The sequence below is a fragment of the Corapipo altera genome, unplaced genomic scaffold (genome assembly GCF_003945725.1).
Source record: "Corapipo altera isolate COAL_440 unplaced genomic scaffold, ASM394572v1 22, whole genome shotgun sequence".
Classification (NCBI taxonomy): Eukaryota; Metazoa; Chordata; class Aves; order Passeriformes; family Pipridae; genus Corapipo; species Corapipo altera.
In genome coordinates, this window is record NW_020884886.1 from 3,881,695 (window position 1) to 3,895,724 (window position 14,030).

Consider the following 14,030-nt stretch of genomic DNA (forward strand, 5'->3'; position numbering starts at 1 on the left):
CCTCCTAACCATGTCTATTTTGCAGATGAATTTAAACAGTCATCCTCTTCATAGCCCATGACCTTTCCTTGGTCAGGATGTAATTTGTAAAATGTACATCATCATAGAAAAGGAACTTTAAATCCTCCTTTATGTGTCATGTACTTATGAAACACAAGAGTTAGTCTCTTCTTATTAGACCTTTACACTGTAACACTGTCATTCATCTTGAAATAGGATACCACTAGTAATTTTCTGAAGTCTTAGTATCAGGTTCTCACTGCACTTTACAAGTACAATAAATATTATTTTCTTTCAACAAAATGAAATTAAGAGCACACTTATGCTTTAAAAATCCATAGTTGACTTTTAAAAGAATAAAAGCTTTGTCAAATTTTAATGAGTCAAGGCACAGGCAACATTAATGCATTACAGAACTTCCTGCTTTGGTTCAATCCCACTATTTGCCATTTAAAACCCATTCTGTTTGATACAATTCTCACACTGAAAATTTTGAATTGCCTTGCACTCCAGGTTTTTTATCATGATTTATTTACATGTCTTAAAACCATATAGGCAGACTTTTGGCTTCTGTTATGTCCTTTTGGACATTTGACAAAAAAGTCCCCACCTTTTTATATTTGGAAACATGAAAAATATGCTTGACATTGTCGCAGAAGTAAAAAGGAAATATGACTTGGAGAGCTAACACATTACCTGAAGCATACAGATATTGCTTCAATTATCACTATTTTAATACTACTTGCTATTTCCATGGGGGTTTGTTTTGTTTTGTTTTTAGTATCAGTGCCCTGACTTTTACTTCAACCTGTTATAAATCAAAAAGAATTCACCTATGTGTTCTCTCTGATTTGAACTAAAAACATCATCACTAAAATCTCAAATATATTCAAAAGTAAAGTAGGAATTATGTCCAAGCCATACTACTCCTATAATGTTCAAGAATAGCTTTAACATTTTTAGACTGATTGTAGATCTGTGTGATCTGTTCAGTATCAAAGTTTTGCAGAGAAATTGTTAAGAACTTGTTTTTATTCCGTAACAATCACCTACTTTGCATTCACACTTTGGATGGTGTTACAAGTGCATCCAAGACAGTTTTACTTTCTGATGGCTGTCGCTGCATTTTGTATAACCTACCTTTAACAGAGCCTTTACAGGCTAATTGCCATTCCAGTTTGCATAGCACAGGTAGGAATTGATCCTGACTGAAAATAGTAGATTTCCATGATGTACTCATTACTCTGTCACTGATTATGAGAACCACTTTACCTACAGGACCCTGGTTATCAGTCTAATTACACACTCTAGCTATCATGTTTGGCATCATAACCTTTAAAGCAGAGAATGAAAAAAATAAAGGGAAAAGAAAAAGAACTGCTTGCCAAAAGTAGCAATTGAGGAGTCTGAAGCAATATCTAAGGGTTCTTCTTCTTTCTTTCACATCTCATTATGTGAGAGCAGTGAAACCCTGCACTAATGCTCTCCTGAGAATACTCCTGCCACAGTGCTGGAGCTCTGCATCCATCCAAAAGGAACAGTACTCATTCCTGCCATAAATGTGCAGAGGATTAGTGTGACTGTCTACACCACAAACCTGAGACATGGCCAAGGCTAACTTCAAGATCATGAGGATCTGCTTTGGGTAGCACCTATCCCCCTGCAAGGGCAGAACAATGCAATAATTGCAAATTCATAAGAGGAGCTTGACTGAAAAGGAAAACTGTTAAAACAAAAGAGATTATTTTTCCCAGCAGTTTGGTAATTATCAACATTTATTATAAAATTCCTCTTGCAGTGCAAGCTTTGCATGAAAAAAGTTTATTATGGATCAGCAAATGAAGTCTCTCTCTCAGTAAGAATGACGCAGAAGACATGCTCCTAAGAAAGATCCCAGGATACAGCAAAACACACAGGAGATGAAATATCTTGTACAGCAGTTTCTAATGCAGAAAAGATCAAAACTTAAACTACGCCAAAGGCAAATTCCTGCTTTTATGAGGAATGTATTAAAGTAGAGTCTAAAGATATATATTTCAAGGTTACAGCAGTTTCTCATCAATCACCAGAACAACATTTATCAAGGCAGTGTCCCAATACTGAAAATTATTTTCTTAGGGTATTAAAATCAGCACAAAAAAATAACTAACTATTGAATCTCGCATTCATCAGTAGTGAAGATGTTACAGCTAACATTCATTTAGCACAAGCACCAGAGGTTACCAGCTGGCAGTGTTGAGTCCAATGTAATTTCCACAGCTAGAAATAATATCCTGAACAGTTACAACTCAAGACAAATCTTTTCTATACTCTCTTCTTCCAATTATCCTACCCTTTCTGCTGCCTCATCACCTTTCCCTGCCCTTTTTCCTCCATCATTGTCTCTTCTAAGGCTCTGGAGGACAGAATTTTTTTCAGTCTTAGACATAAAACTTCAATATTTTTACCTATTCCAGATTTGCATTCATGCAGTGATGAACTGATCTAGCTATTTGAGGAAAGCACTCGCGTTTTGCTCCCTCTATAGCAAAAAGAGTTCATCCATCTAAGCTCTGTGCAAGATGCTGAATATATCTTACTCCCTTGATTTACAATTTCTTCTTGCCTGGAAAAGAAACTTAGACCCCACTGGATATCTAGAATGGCCCAGAATTATGTGGTGTCCTGGTTCTGGCCAGGACAAGGTTAACTTTTGCAGGAACCAGGAGGGACATGGCCAGGACAGGGAGGTTATTCTGTAGCACCTCATGTAGTTGCTGGGGTGGGGGAGTCCTCTCCGGGTAGAGTGGTGGTGCAATCATTCACCTCCACTGTAAACTTTTTTTATTAATATTGTTGCTATTACAGTACTTTTTCTTACCTCATTGGTATTTCCAGTAAATTGTTCTTATCTCAACCTGTGATCTTTACTTTTTGTGCCTCCAGTTCTCCTCTCCAGCCTGCTTCAGGGGAGGGGGAGCAGGGAGTGAATGAGTGGAATGCGTTTTGGAGTGGTTTCAGTGGGAACACTGAACTGGAGAATACCATTCCTAAACCACGACACATGGCCTAGGGTCCCTGACCTTAGCTACATTCACAAAAGTAAGAAAAGCATGTTGTATCAATAAACATGTCAGTGACTGTTCTCCAGCGCTGACACCAAATGGCACAGAAAAGTCTGTGCCTGGTCAGCTCCAAAAACCAGAGTGATGGCACGCAAGCTGCCTACCTACGGGGAGCGACATAGCTGCACCTGGGACTTCCCATAGATGGTGCTCATTCCCCTGCCCACAGCTAGGCTAGGAGCAGGCCTAAAACATTTAGCAGTATGGAAGATTGGGTTTAAGAGTCCAGGAAGGATATCTGGCTTTAAATTAGTAGTACAGACATAGCCAATGAGGGCAACACCATAGTATTTCTTCCCATAAGCCAGATTTAGAGCAGCTGGGAATAACCAAAGATAGTTAAGAGCACTGAGCACCTTCCCCAGGAAAAGTGAATGTGTATCAGGATGTGTTGTTTCATGACCTTTTGGGGATCCACAACATACTGTGAAGACAGACATCAATACAGCTTGCCTTTCCTTTTCAGCAGGATTTCTTACTGCTGAAGGGACAGTCAGGCCAGCTGCAAACACCCAACCTGGGTCTCAACAGGAAAGACCACAACCCCATTGCTCCCTTCCAGAAACATAATGCAATTTTTCTGTTAGATCATGGACTTCACTCACAGCCTTTAACGTGGTGTCTCATGAAGCTCAGAAAGCTGGCCACACTACATGTCAGAAAATAAATTTTTAATCCCCTATAAAACTATTTCACTCCAGATTACGTCTCATATGTCAAGGCAAGTTACGCAGCCACAATACCACAGCCACTAAGCAAGCTCACCTGAGACTGACCTAAACCACCTCCTCCTGGTGCTTTAGGTTTCTGATATGTAACTGGTACTCCTTGGTTGGTTATTTTCAGCTCCACCCAGCAGTAAACTTGGTCCACCACTTGGTCAGGTCTTCTTGCTTCCCTAAGTAGACTTTTGCATATTTTTGATGCCAACCTGAGGAGCAAAGCCATGCTATGGGGTAGTCCAAGGTGACATTGCTCCTCAACTATTCTAAAAAGAACACTTTCACATGAAAGTGATAATTTCCATTTATGTATCTGTATATGTGTGTACACTGAACAACCCATCCAACACTTAAGACTGAAAAAATCATTTCTCCTCTCCAGAATCCTTTTTTTCCCCTCTTTTCTACCTCCTTTTTCTTTTAAAGACAGGTTGGGGTATCAGGCAATTCAGAAATGCATGAGCATTTTTGCTACAATGTGTATTCTTCACTTGTTCCAGTTTTCCTTGGATTTGAAACTTAGTCTTACTGTAGCTGGTAACAGTAATGTACTTCTGTAGGTCTGTCATGAAATACATGCAGTTTCCATAGACTGATGGGTAGAAAGAAAAATACATCACAATACATAGCCACACTGCGAATGCAGTTAGCACTTCTTCATGGCTTGTTAAATAAATCAAACATATCGTTTTGTCTACACTTGGAAAGTGAACTGTAAGAAGACAAAAGTAAATTTTCATCTTTCTCCCTCTGCTGACTTAGAAAAAGTTCTGACAAGTTAAAAAATATATGACATCTTTAAGCAAGGTTGTTAAAAATAACATCACTTCAATGTTTCAAAACTTCTGAGGAATGGTCCAAATTTTTTTCAGATTTTCTGTCCACATCAGCAGAGAAACCACTTTGATACATGATTTTGTTTGCAAAAAATATCTGTCTTTTCTCGTAAGCCAAGTTATTTTCAGAGCAGCCAGTGGATGCTTCAAACATTTACTCATGTTCAAAGGCAAGTCATGTAATACCAAATCTAGCTGCATTGGCACACAGGAAGTAATTTGGCTCTTGATGCAGTCCTAATGCACATTGTGAGAAAGATATTTAAAATATGAATACTTTCAGGAACACTACTCATCTTGCCCAGGGGACACTCAGATATTTAGAGGAGGATAAACATGGATAAAAGGCTGGATCTTAGAGAGGAACGCTGTAGTCTCAAGGTGGGACTAAGTTAGCAACTGACATTTCTACAGCTCATTCATCTATGCTTGAAATACCCATGACATAAAAAAAAGGTCTGATAAAAAACATGACTGCTTTTCATTCCAAGAAGGAATCTCTATTACCAGAAATACCTCTAATGGTGATAAAACTGGCTACAAGGCTCACATATCTTTAAGCATTTATTCAATTTCACTTCTAAAATGAAGGTTATAAATCAACCCCAAGCCCTTCCTGAAAAACCACTGTTATCCTCAAAGCCATTATGAGAATTTGCAGAAGAATGATTCCTTCCTGTGTCAGATGTTATGAAAGACAGTTCATACTTCAAATAATGTGATTTATAAGTTGAGATTGTGAAGTTAAATTTAATAAAGCTCCGAGAAGATGCATGAGCTGCGAAAAGCTTTTTAATACAGATCTTTTGGAGTTGAGATGCTACCTTTGTTTTATATGAGCTGTTCTGTATTCTTGTGTATGCTGCAGATACTAACGGATGCCAGCAGAATTTCCCACTAGAGAATGCTTACCTTCTTTCTCTTCTTTCTCTCCACAAGAATTTGACTGATGACAGATTGTATATGCGTATCTCATTAATTTTTAGAGTTATCATAAAAATCTAAAGGGTTTTCCAGTCTTCGTATTTGTTTCTTGAATTGCCAGCTTTTATTTTTGATGATGTAATTTTTCAAAGAAAGATTACTATGCTTGGTTAGTATTCCATTTTGTTCAAGAAATTGTTGGGAGATTTACTACTGTATTATTTTGAAGTCCAGATGATAAACTTTTGAAAATCAGCAGTTTTGGTCAAGGATGGTCCCACAAACTCATGAAAAGGTGATTGTGACAAAATTTCTTCCAAATATGCTTTTCATTATGGATTTAGGATTTGACATTTTTAATTAAAAGTCCTAAGATTTCATTTCAATTCAACCCAATGTAAAAAAAAAAAAATTAAGACACTGAAATAATTCTTAGAGAAAATGATACTTTGAAAAAAATACAAGTATTTTGATTATAAAATTCCCTAATTTTTTCATCATGTATATCCCTTCCAGACCAAAGAACAGCCAATCAGACCTAGGCTACCTATCTAAGCTTAAGTCTTACTTCATACAGCTGGGGATTAGGAGAGGGAGGAATATAGGGGAAGGAACAATGCGACCAAAATAAGGACCTATTTTGCTTTTCAAATAAATGGAGAAATGTAGATTTTTCCAAAGACTTTTGAAGCGTCATCAAGGCAGAGAATTACTTCTCTCTGAGATTGCAAGGGGCAAACAAGATAAATACATTGATATCAACAAATCTATTGGCACTACCATCACATTTGCTTTAGTAGACAAGTAGTGAGTTTGTCTCGGTAGACAAGTAGTCAGTTTATCTGGACAGCTGAAAACATCAGCTCCAGGCTTCCTTCCGCATGGGCAGCTAGATTCCCAATTCTTCACAGACTACATGACTGTTTAACCACAAGCCCACAAAGTGTTTTATGCAAACGCACTTTACAAAAGTTCCTCATCCAAGGTCTGGTTTTGGTTTTCATCCAGCTACAATTCAATGTTAAGAGTCACAATTTAACATTTTTGGAAGAGCTGTTAACAGCTTCTTGTCTAAGTCCTGACTATAACTGTATTTCTGACTTTCTCTAGGAGAATTAGTTGTATTTTAGTTAAGTGAACAGAATGTCGGTGCCGGTCTACTGATGTGGGGGCTGCAGCAGTGCTCTCAATGGCAGGTTTGTACTTACCTTCTCAGAAAAATTACTTCTGAATACCCTCAGGAAAGCAAAGTGGGATACCCAAACTAACTAGAAACATGCCAATTAACATTAGTAGGCTAGTTGGATTCCTGAGCTTTAGTTACCAAAATCATACTTTAGGCAGGACTTCTGAAAAGTGATGTGAACCCTTAGAGAGTGTGACAGAGCCCAGAAACACAGACATCGCCAAAAGCAACTTGGCATTTAAACAAACTGCAGCTGCGTTATTCCCTATACATCATGACATAACTATTCCCTGTTAAATTAATATTCCAGTTTTCAAAATAAGACAAAATTAGTAGCTCCTCTTACAGCCCGTTTGTACATTTACAGTGCAATCTATGAAATGAACAGAGAAATCTAACTCCAAAAAATGAAGCAAATCTAGTTGCAGTTGCTATAGAAGAAATGCAGATTCAACTATTTCCTTCCATTAGTATGTCAGGAATTGACTCATAAGAGGAAAACTCATGGATTCCTGCTAATCATCTAGTTTAAGTTACAGCTACAATGTAAATGTATTTGATGCAAATTATTATTTCATCTAAACTGCAAGTAAAAATACATTAAACAGAATGCTAGTTCACCAACAATAGATGAAAATGTTGTTATTTTAAGAAGTTATTTCTGGGAATAACATATTTAAGGACTATTCCATTCGTACTTGCAGTATTCCCTTTTTCATGGTAGTATATACAGAAATAAATTATAGTTTCAATTATTAAATACATTTAATATAATTAGTATGTTTAAGAGCTTCCTATGGCTTAGTTTTAATAGAACAGATGTGAACATTATTCATGGATTTCTTATGATTTTTGTGGTTTGCACTTGTAGTTAAGTAACAGAAATCATTATTTGAAGACTGTGTAGAACATCTTGAAATTCAGGTGAAAGCTGAGAGAGAACATTCAAAAGTTTGAAACACGCTACTGCAGTCTGCAAATGTAGGCACTCTAGAAATAAATCGGAAGCTATTTTAAATTCATTTAGAATTGTGCAAGGCTAATTATAGAAACATATTATGAGTCTGTTATAGGGAAAGAGTTATTTGGGGTTCCTGGATGCTGTTCACCTATGAGCTTAGCTGTACCTTCACATGTTGGTGCTTTGGCCCTAAGAAGAACCAAGGTGAGTTATCTCCATGGATATTGCAGAGTGGGAAGCACTGAGATGCTCAAGGCATCAGGAGTTTAATGGTTGCACGAGCAAACTGCATGTTTTCACAGGGCTATCCCCGAATGTGGGCACTGATTTTAGATCTGGAATAGTCTTCAGACTATTCCATGTTCTTCTTTTTCATACCATAGATCTGAAAACCTTGGCCACGGGGAGATAGGACTGTTGGCTGCTGAGCTGGGTCACAAACTTTAATGCAAGTGATAAATTTCAGGGCTCATCCATGAGAGCTGTCATTCTAATGAATAAGCATCCTAGATAGATTGGTCAGCTATGGCCATTGCTAGAGACATCAGATATAGAACATTGTCAGTGCAAAGGAGCATCTTGAATAGTGTCCTTTTTGCCTGAAAGTTTTGTAAATTCTAGAGTACTACATTTCTTTTTCATTTTCTGCATTTCTCATATACACATATGACATAAAAACATCTAACACTTGAGTCTTGAGATCTTGTGACAGTATCTTAGAATTGCAAGAAGAATAAAAATCATCATCACACCTAATACATTTTAAGGTATTGCTTATTTCAAGTTTAATCTTGAAAAAAGAAAATAATAAAGAATATTTATTATCTGATTATCAATTCACTAATTGGAATCGAACATACATTTTGTTTCACAAAAAACATTTGCTCCTTAGTCCTTCACCACTGTTATGTTTATCTTGTAGATGGCATTAACCTGTGACTGGTTTTGTACAGTGTTTAGTTACACAGTGGAGACTTTCACATCTCTTCATAAAGATAGTGGGTTAAAAAGTTAGTATGATTTCAAAAAGGTTAGGCAAACACATGACAGAGAAATTCACAGGCTCTTAAATCCAGATATACCTGTCTTTGTCAAAGAAATTCCCAGAGTACAGGTTGATGGAACCTTGGAAAATATACTGGGAAAGTTTTGTATTAGAATCAAAATTTTTATGTATTTTTCTTTAAGCCTTCAGCAGGATATTAGAGTAGCTCAAATATGATCATTCATGTTAAGTGGAGAACATATATTTTTATATGCATATATGATTAGGTCCTTTTGGAATCAATTTTGGGCTCCAATGCTTTGCTGTTATAAGCGACTGCAATTATGCTAAAGCTGTGTTCACTTAAGAGAGAACATAATTTGGCTTTTAATTCATGAAAGATTCTAAACTGGCAACAGGAATTTTTCACGTTTACAGGTCAAGAGTGAGCTAAAGGACAGGTACAACACTGTAGGTTAGAAACTGACCTCTAGTAACACAGCTAAATTCACAAAACAGAAGGTCTGTTTGCATTGTGACCATCTGCAGCCAATCAAACTATTCACAAACTGAAAAATGTTCATATTGTAATGGTTTATGTCCCCCCAGTCTAGGTTCTTTTTTTAATTTTTTTTAAATTATATAGGTCATTTTCAGAAAAGGTAGGAAAAATCTGCATCCCATTATTACTCTCACTCCATAAAAGCCAGCATATGTTTTAAGTTGGTGGTGTAGTTGAAGTTAGTCATTACATTTTTTTAGACAAGAATTTTCTCACACGCCTGTGTGACCAAGCAGAGGGAAAATATGAGACATTCCAGTGACAAAAAGATGCTTTTGTGTTGTTCCATGTCAGTAATTTTTTTAAGTAATTGAGGTTTGAATTTTCTCTGAATCAACTAAAAAAAATTAATTAATAGAATTACAGGTTTTGATATTCTACAGCTTTATAGGAGATTTTTAGCCCAGGTATTGACAAAAATAAATGCTGAAGCTGGACAGAACACACATTTCCACACACTTCTTTATCAATCTGGAGAAAACTAAATCAGAAGTGAACAGGTGAATATGATGTTTAAATAATCCAGTGTAAAAAGGCACCTTAAAAATACTGATGAATATTGAAACCCTCTGCAAAACCTTAATAATTCAACAAAAATGGTCACCAAAATCTTTTATTCTTTTCAGCTTTCATTACTTCCACAGTCTGAACTGACCCAGCAATAAGGAGAAAACAAGAGATCCTTGATAACGTTTTAGAGGTTTTCTTACCACAGATTAACTAGGAAGGGATGTTCCAGGCCTTGCATTATCTGTAGCTCCCGGAAAACATTTCGAACTTCATCTCTCTCAATGCACTTCTGTTTATTCATGTATTTCATGGCATACATTTTCTTGGTGTCTCTCTTCTGTACAATACACACCTAATTGACAGCAAAGTAAAAGAAAAATTCTGACACCTTGAGAAAGTAAACTCAATTGTGACTTTGAGAAAAAGGATCCTTTTATGATACTAAATCAGATACTACAACTGAGTAACACCTTCAAAAAGTTCACATCTCTGCAAGATTCTTTGTAATAGATTATAATAAAAAGAATTTACAAAAGAACACCCAAACCCTGCATAAGGAGAAACAGGGAAGCATAAATGCCCTAACATTCAGAAGTCACATGGTAAAGCTGGGAGGAATACACTCCAACTGCTGGATTCACAGGCTATTTCATTAGCCACAGAAATTATTGCCTACTGCTTAGGAAAATGCACAGTCATTGTCCTCATTCCTGTAAATCGGTACACACATCTTGATTACTGCATCATAAACCTTGCCTATGTTCCCAAGGCTCAATATTTCATCTAAATATCAGAATTATACTCCTTTAATTATTGTTGAAAGGAAAAAGAGTTTTTGTACTGAGATTCATCATAATATTTCTGAATTCACAAGAGACCATTGTAACGATTTAGTCTCTGGCAGTAAATTTCTTTCCTTTTACTTTGTTTTCTTTTCTCTGTCTCTCTTTTTTTTTTTCTTTTTTTTTTTTTCTTTTTTTTAAGAAGCCAGATAATGTTATAAATGCATGAAGAAAATCTTAGTCAAGAGAACTCCCATGTTAAACCTGGATTGTTTTTCATCATGGTAGTTTGCCTTGAGAATGGAGCTGGAAAGTCACTAGCACCATACCCAAGAAGCATAATTTTACATGTGATTTCTGGCAACACAGAAATATAAATTTGTTCTGTGTCTCATCCCCAAAGCTGCTGTAAAAATTATTTTCATAACAGCCCTATATCCACACCTAGAGGGAAAATGTATCCTCAACAGACTTTTGCTCTGAAGGGAGTTTTGTTGTTAACTGATCAGAACTTTTTGAAATGACACTTCTAATGTGTCCTCACAGCCAAGAGAATACTAACTGAAAATATTGTTTTGGTGCAACATGTGTATTACTGATACAGCCATAGGCTCCAATTAGAAATTTTAATCTTCAGTACAAATACAGATTATGTACTGGAAGTGTCTGGTTTAGGTATCATAACTCTGTAATGCCTAAATTCGAAGGTATTCTGGATATAATAGTGCCCCTTGTTGTGGACATTATTATTTTATTTGTATATTTATCTACATCCACACATGCACACATAAACACTCCCATATTATACATACATAAAAGAATAGTACACACTCATAAAATTCATGCTCAGATATCAAATTACAATTTGGTGACAGCCAAAAAGAAATCCATAGGTCTGAGTTGTATTTTGAGGAACTTGTGTGCTCAATATTCAGAAATGGTCTGGAGAAGCTGAGGCAACTTCCCATAGCTGAAACTGGGAGGAACAGGACCAAGGAAACCAAAACATATTTATTTCTCTGAAAAGAAGTGTGTCTTTGAGCTCAAATCTACTCTAAATAGAGGAGTTAATAGAGTAATTTTAACCTATAAGGATAAGGTGTGATTAAGCAAAGATTCTAATTACCTTCTCTAATACCAGAAGATGTTCTGCTAACTAAGGAAAACATGGATGGCAACATTCTGTTTTGAGCCTATCAGTGTTGCACAATGGTGAGTACTGAAGTTTTGTTTCATTTTTCCATCTTGGACTGTTATGGAAAGTCTGAATATTGGTGATGCCCTCAAGATAAATAAAGGTTCATATTTATATGCAGAGAACCCAGGCTGTGGAATGATGGGGCATTGTGGTTGGCCTTTTGGGGGAAGAAGATATAGCAGGTGGTTTTGAACTGAAGTGGAAGAATGGAAATTAACTGTTCAAGCTTACACAGGTCATTCAAAAGCATAACAAGGATCTTCAGGGGCAGTTCCTGACATGCTGTCCTAGACTATGTGAACATTCTAATTAAACTCTATTACATTACAAAGTACAAAATTTTGGGATTTTGGCTCAGAACCTAAGTCCCGAAATTCATTCACTTACATGAATTTGCAGCACGATTTTTGTGTGTAACTTGGCCAAGACCAAGATGTTTGAAGAAGTCTCCTATTCTACTACATAAAAAGCCTCCCCAATGAAAGCTTGACTAGAAAGTCTGCTGAGAGGATTGGCTTTTACTAACTGAGAGTTACAGGTTTGAGCAGGTTTGAACTAGGATCATACACAGCATCTAGATGTGTAATGTAAACAGGTTTTGAAAAGCTGCTGTGACTATAGAAGGCTCTCAGTTCTCTTACTTGCCAATACAGACAAGGGTATTCAGCACACTTGAAACAGACCTTCTGTTGTTAGTAGAAGCTTCTCTAGCACACAGCTTCAAAGCAGAATGATAGCAAACATTTTCTAGGAATGTGTGCCTATGTACATATTTTAACATGGTTTCAAAATCAATAGAATTTTAATTACTATAATAAAGCTACTTCCTACTAAAAATCAGGAAACACAACCTGCATCCACACTGATGTTACTGTGAAAAAATGCCTGATGTTGCTCTGACAGCACTGAATCATAGTGGAGATCCTCTCTGGCACTTCTACCTGCTGGCTGTCAGCTCTTCCTCTGAGCAGGACATCAATAGGCTGAAACTTTCCACTAGTGCAAGAAAAAAAGGAAAAGCCCTTGAGCTCTCCTCACATGTGGAGTCTTAATGGGAAATGATTGAATTTCTGTTTTTTTTTTCCAAGGAGTAATTTTAAAATGGAGAAACAGGTGCTCTGGCACCTGAACAAACAAATTCTGTGATGACTCATTATAATGCAATTCTCTGCAGAATTGCGTTATTTACAAGTATCAGTATGGAAGCCTGTCATGGTCACATTACTAAAACATTCTCTTTCCATTTTTTTGTGAATATCCTTTACCAAACCCCAGACACTGTGATGCTTCAAACCAAATGTCGTGAACTCAACAACTAACTACCCAGCTTCAGAGTCAGGAGAGAAGGACAGGCACATTCATCTCCACATAAGGTATAGATCTAAACGTGTCCATCTCTAGAGGGATGGTTTCCCTTCTAATGTCCTTCATAAAGTGACTGTAGATTACTAGTTTGGATGTAGGCATCATGTAGACAACTACGTGTTTAAAGGTAGGCATTATGACTCACTATTCATTTTCTTTGTAGTTGTATTGCGCTTATCTTTAAAAGTCTCTTGTGAAAATATTCCCTTTATAAAGAGGGTTTTTCTACATGCCTTTCCTGTCATCACAGGGTGGTATCTTTCATTATTTCTGGGAGAAAGTAACAGTAAGTTGCCTTAAAACCTATTAGGTTAAAATACATTTGACCAGAGGCTGACTTGGAGCCACTTTCCCTCAGAGCCAGGGGAAGGAAACCAATAGATTATGACTGTAGGGCTAAACTTCATTTTTCAAGAACAGCATGTGCTATGTTCCATTTGTAAACTACCTTCTTGGATTTCCTCTGATTTCACACAAGAAAAATAGAGCACTTACAGATTGAGTTTAATCTGAAGTTTAAGAGATCATACAGACACAGTGCTATGGGTGACAGAGTGCCCTATGGGCTATTGCAGAGCTAAGTGAAGTGAGAGAGTTATGCTGAGTAAAACTGGGGCAGAATTTGCTCAAGGTTTGCTGCAGAAAGCTGCATAATGCTGTGTTGGTTGAGCAGCCATAGGTAGGTTCAGAGAAGCTTTTCCAAGAGCAAAAGATGGGGAGGGCTGAAAAATCTGACTTGCAGTAAACACAAGATTTCTCCTGTTTCCCACTAGAAAAGACTTCTAGATGCTATGTGCTTGGTCTGGAAAGAGTGAGGAGGAGGTGCACTTACTCTCGATAAAGACATTTTGGTCTGAAGTTGGTACAAGTACTTAGACCTCTCAAACTAGCACAT

The 14,030-nt window shown here is 36.9% G+C and overlaps 1 protein-coding gene across 1 annotated transcript in view; it reads right to left on the reverse strand.

Moving 5' to 3' along the window:
• STK32B (serine/threonine kinase 32B) overlaps positions 1-14,030 on the reverse strand; it is a 175,297-nt gene that overhangs the window by 129,288 nt on the left and 31,979 nt on the right. Inside the window, exon 3 of the mRNA XM_027642940.1 lies at positions 9,991-10,142. Coding sequence (XP_027498741.1) covers positions 9,991-10,142 — 152 coding nt within the window. The remainder of the gene's footprint in view (positions 1-9,990; positions 10,143-14,030) is intronic.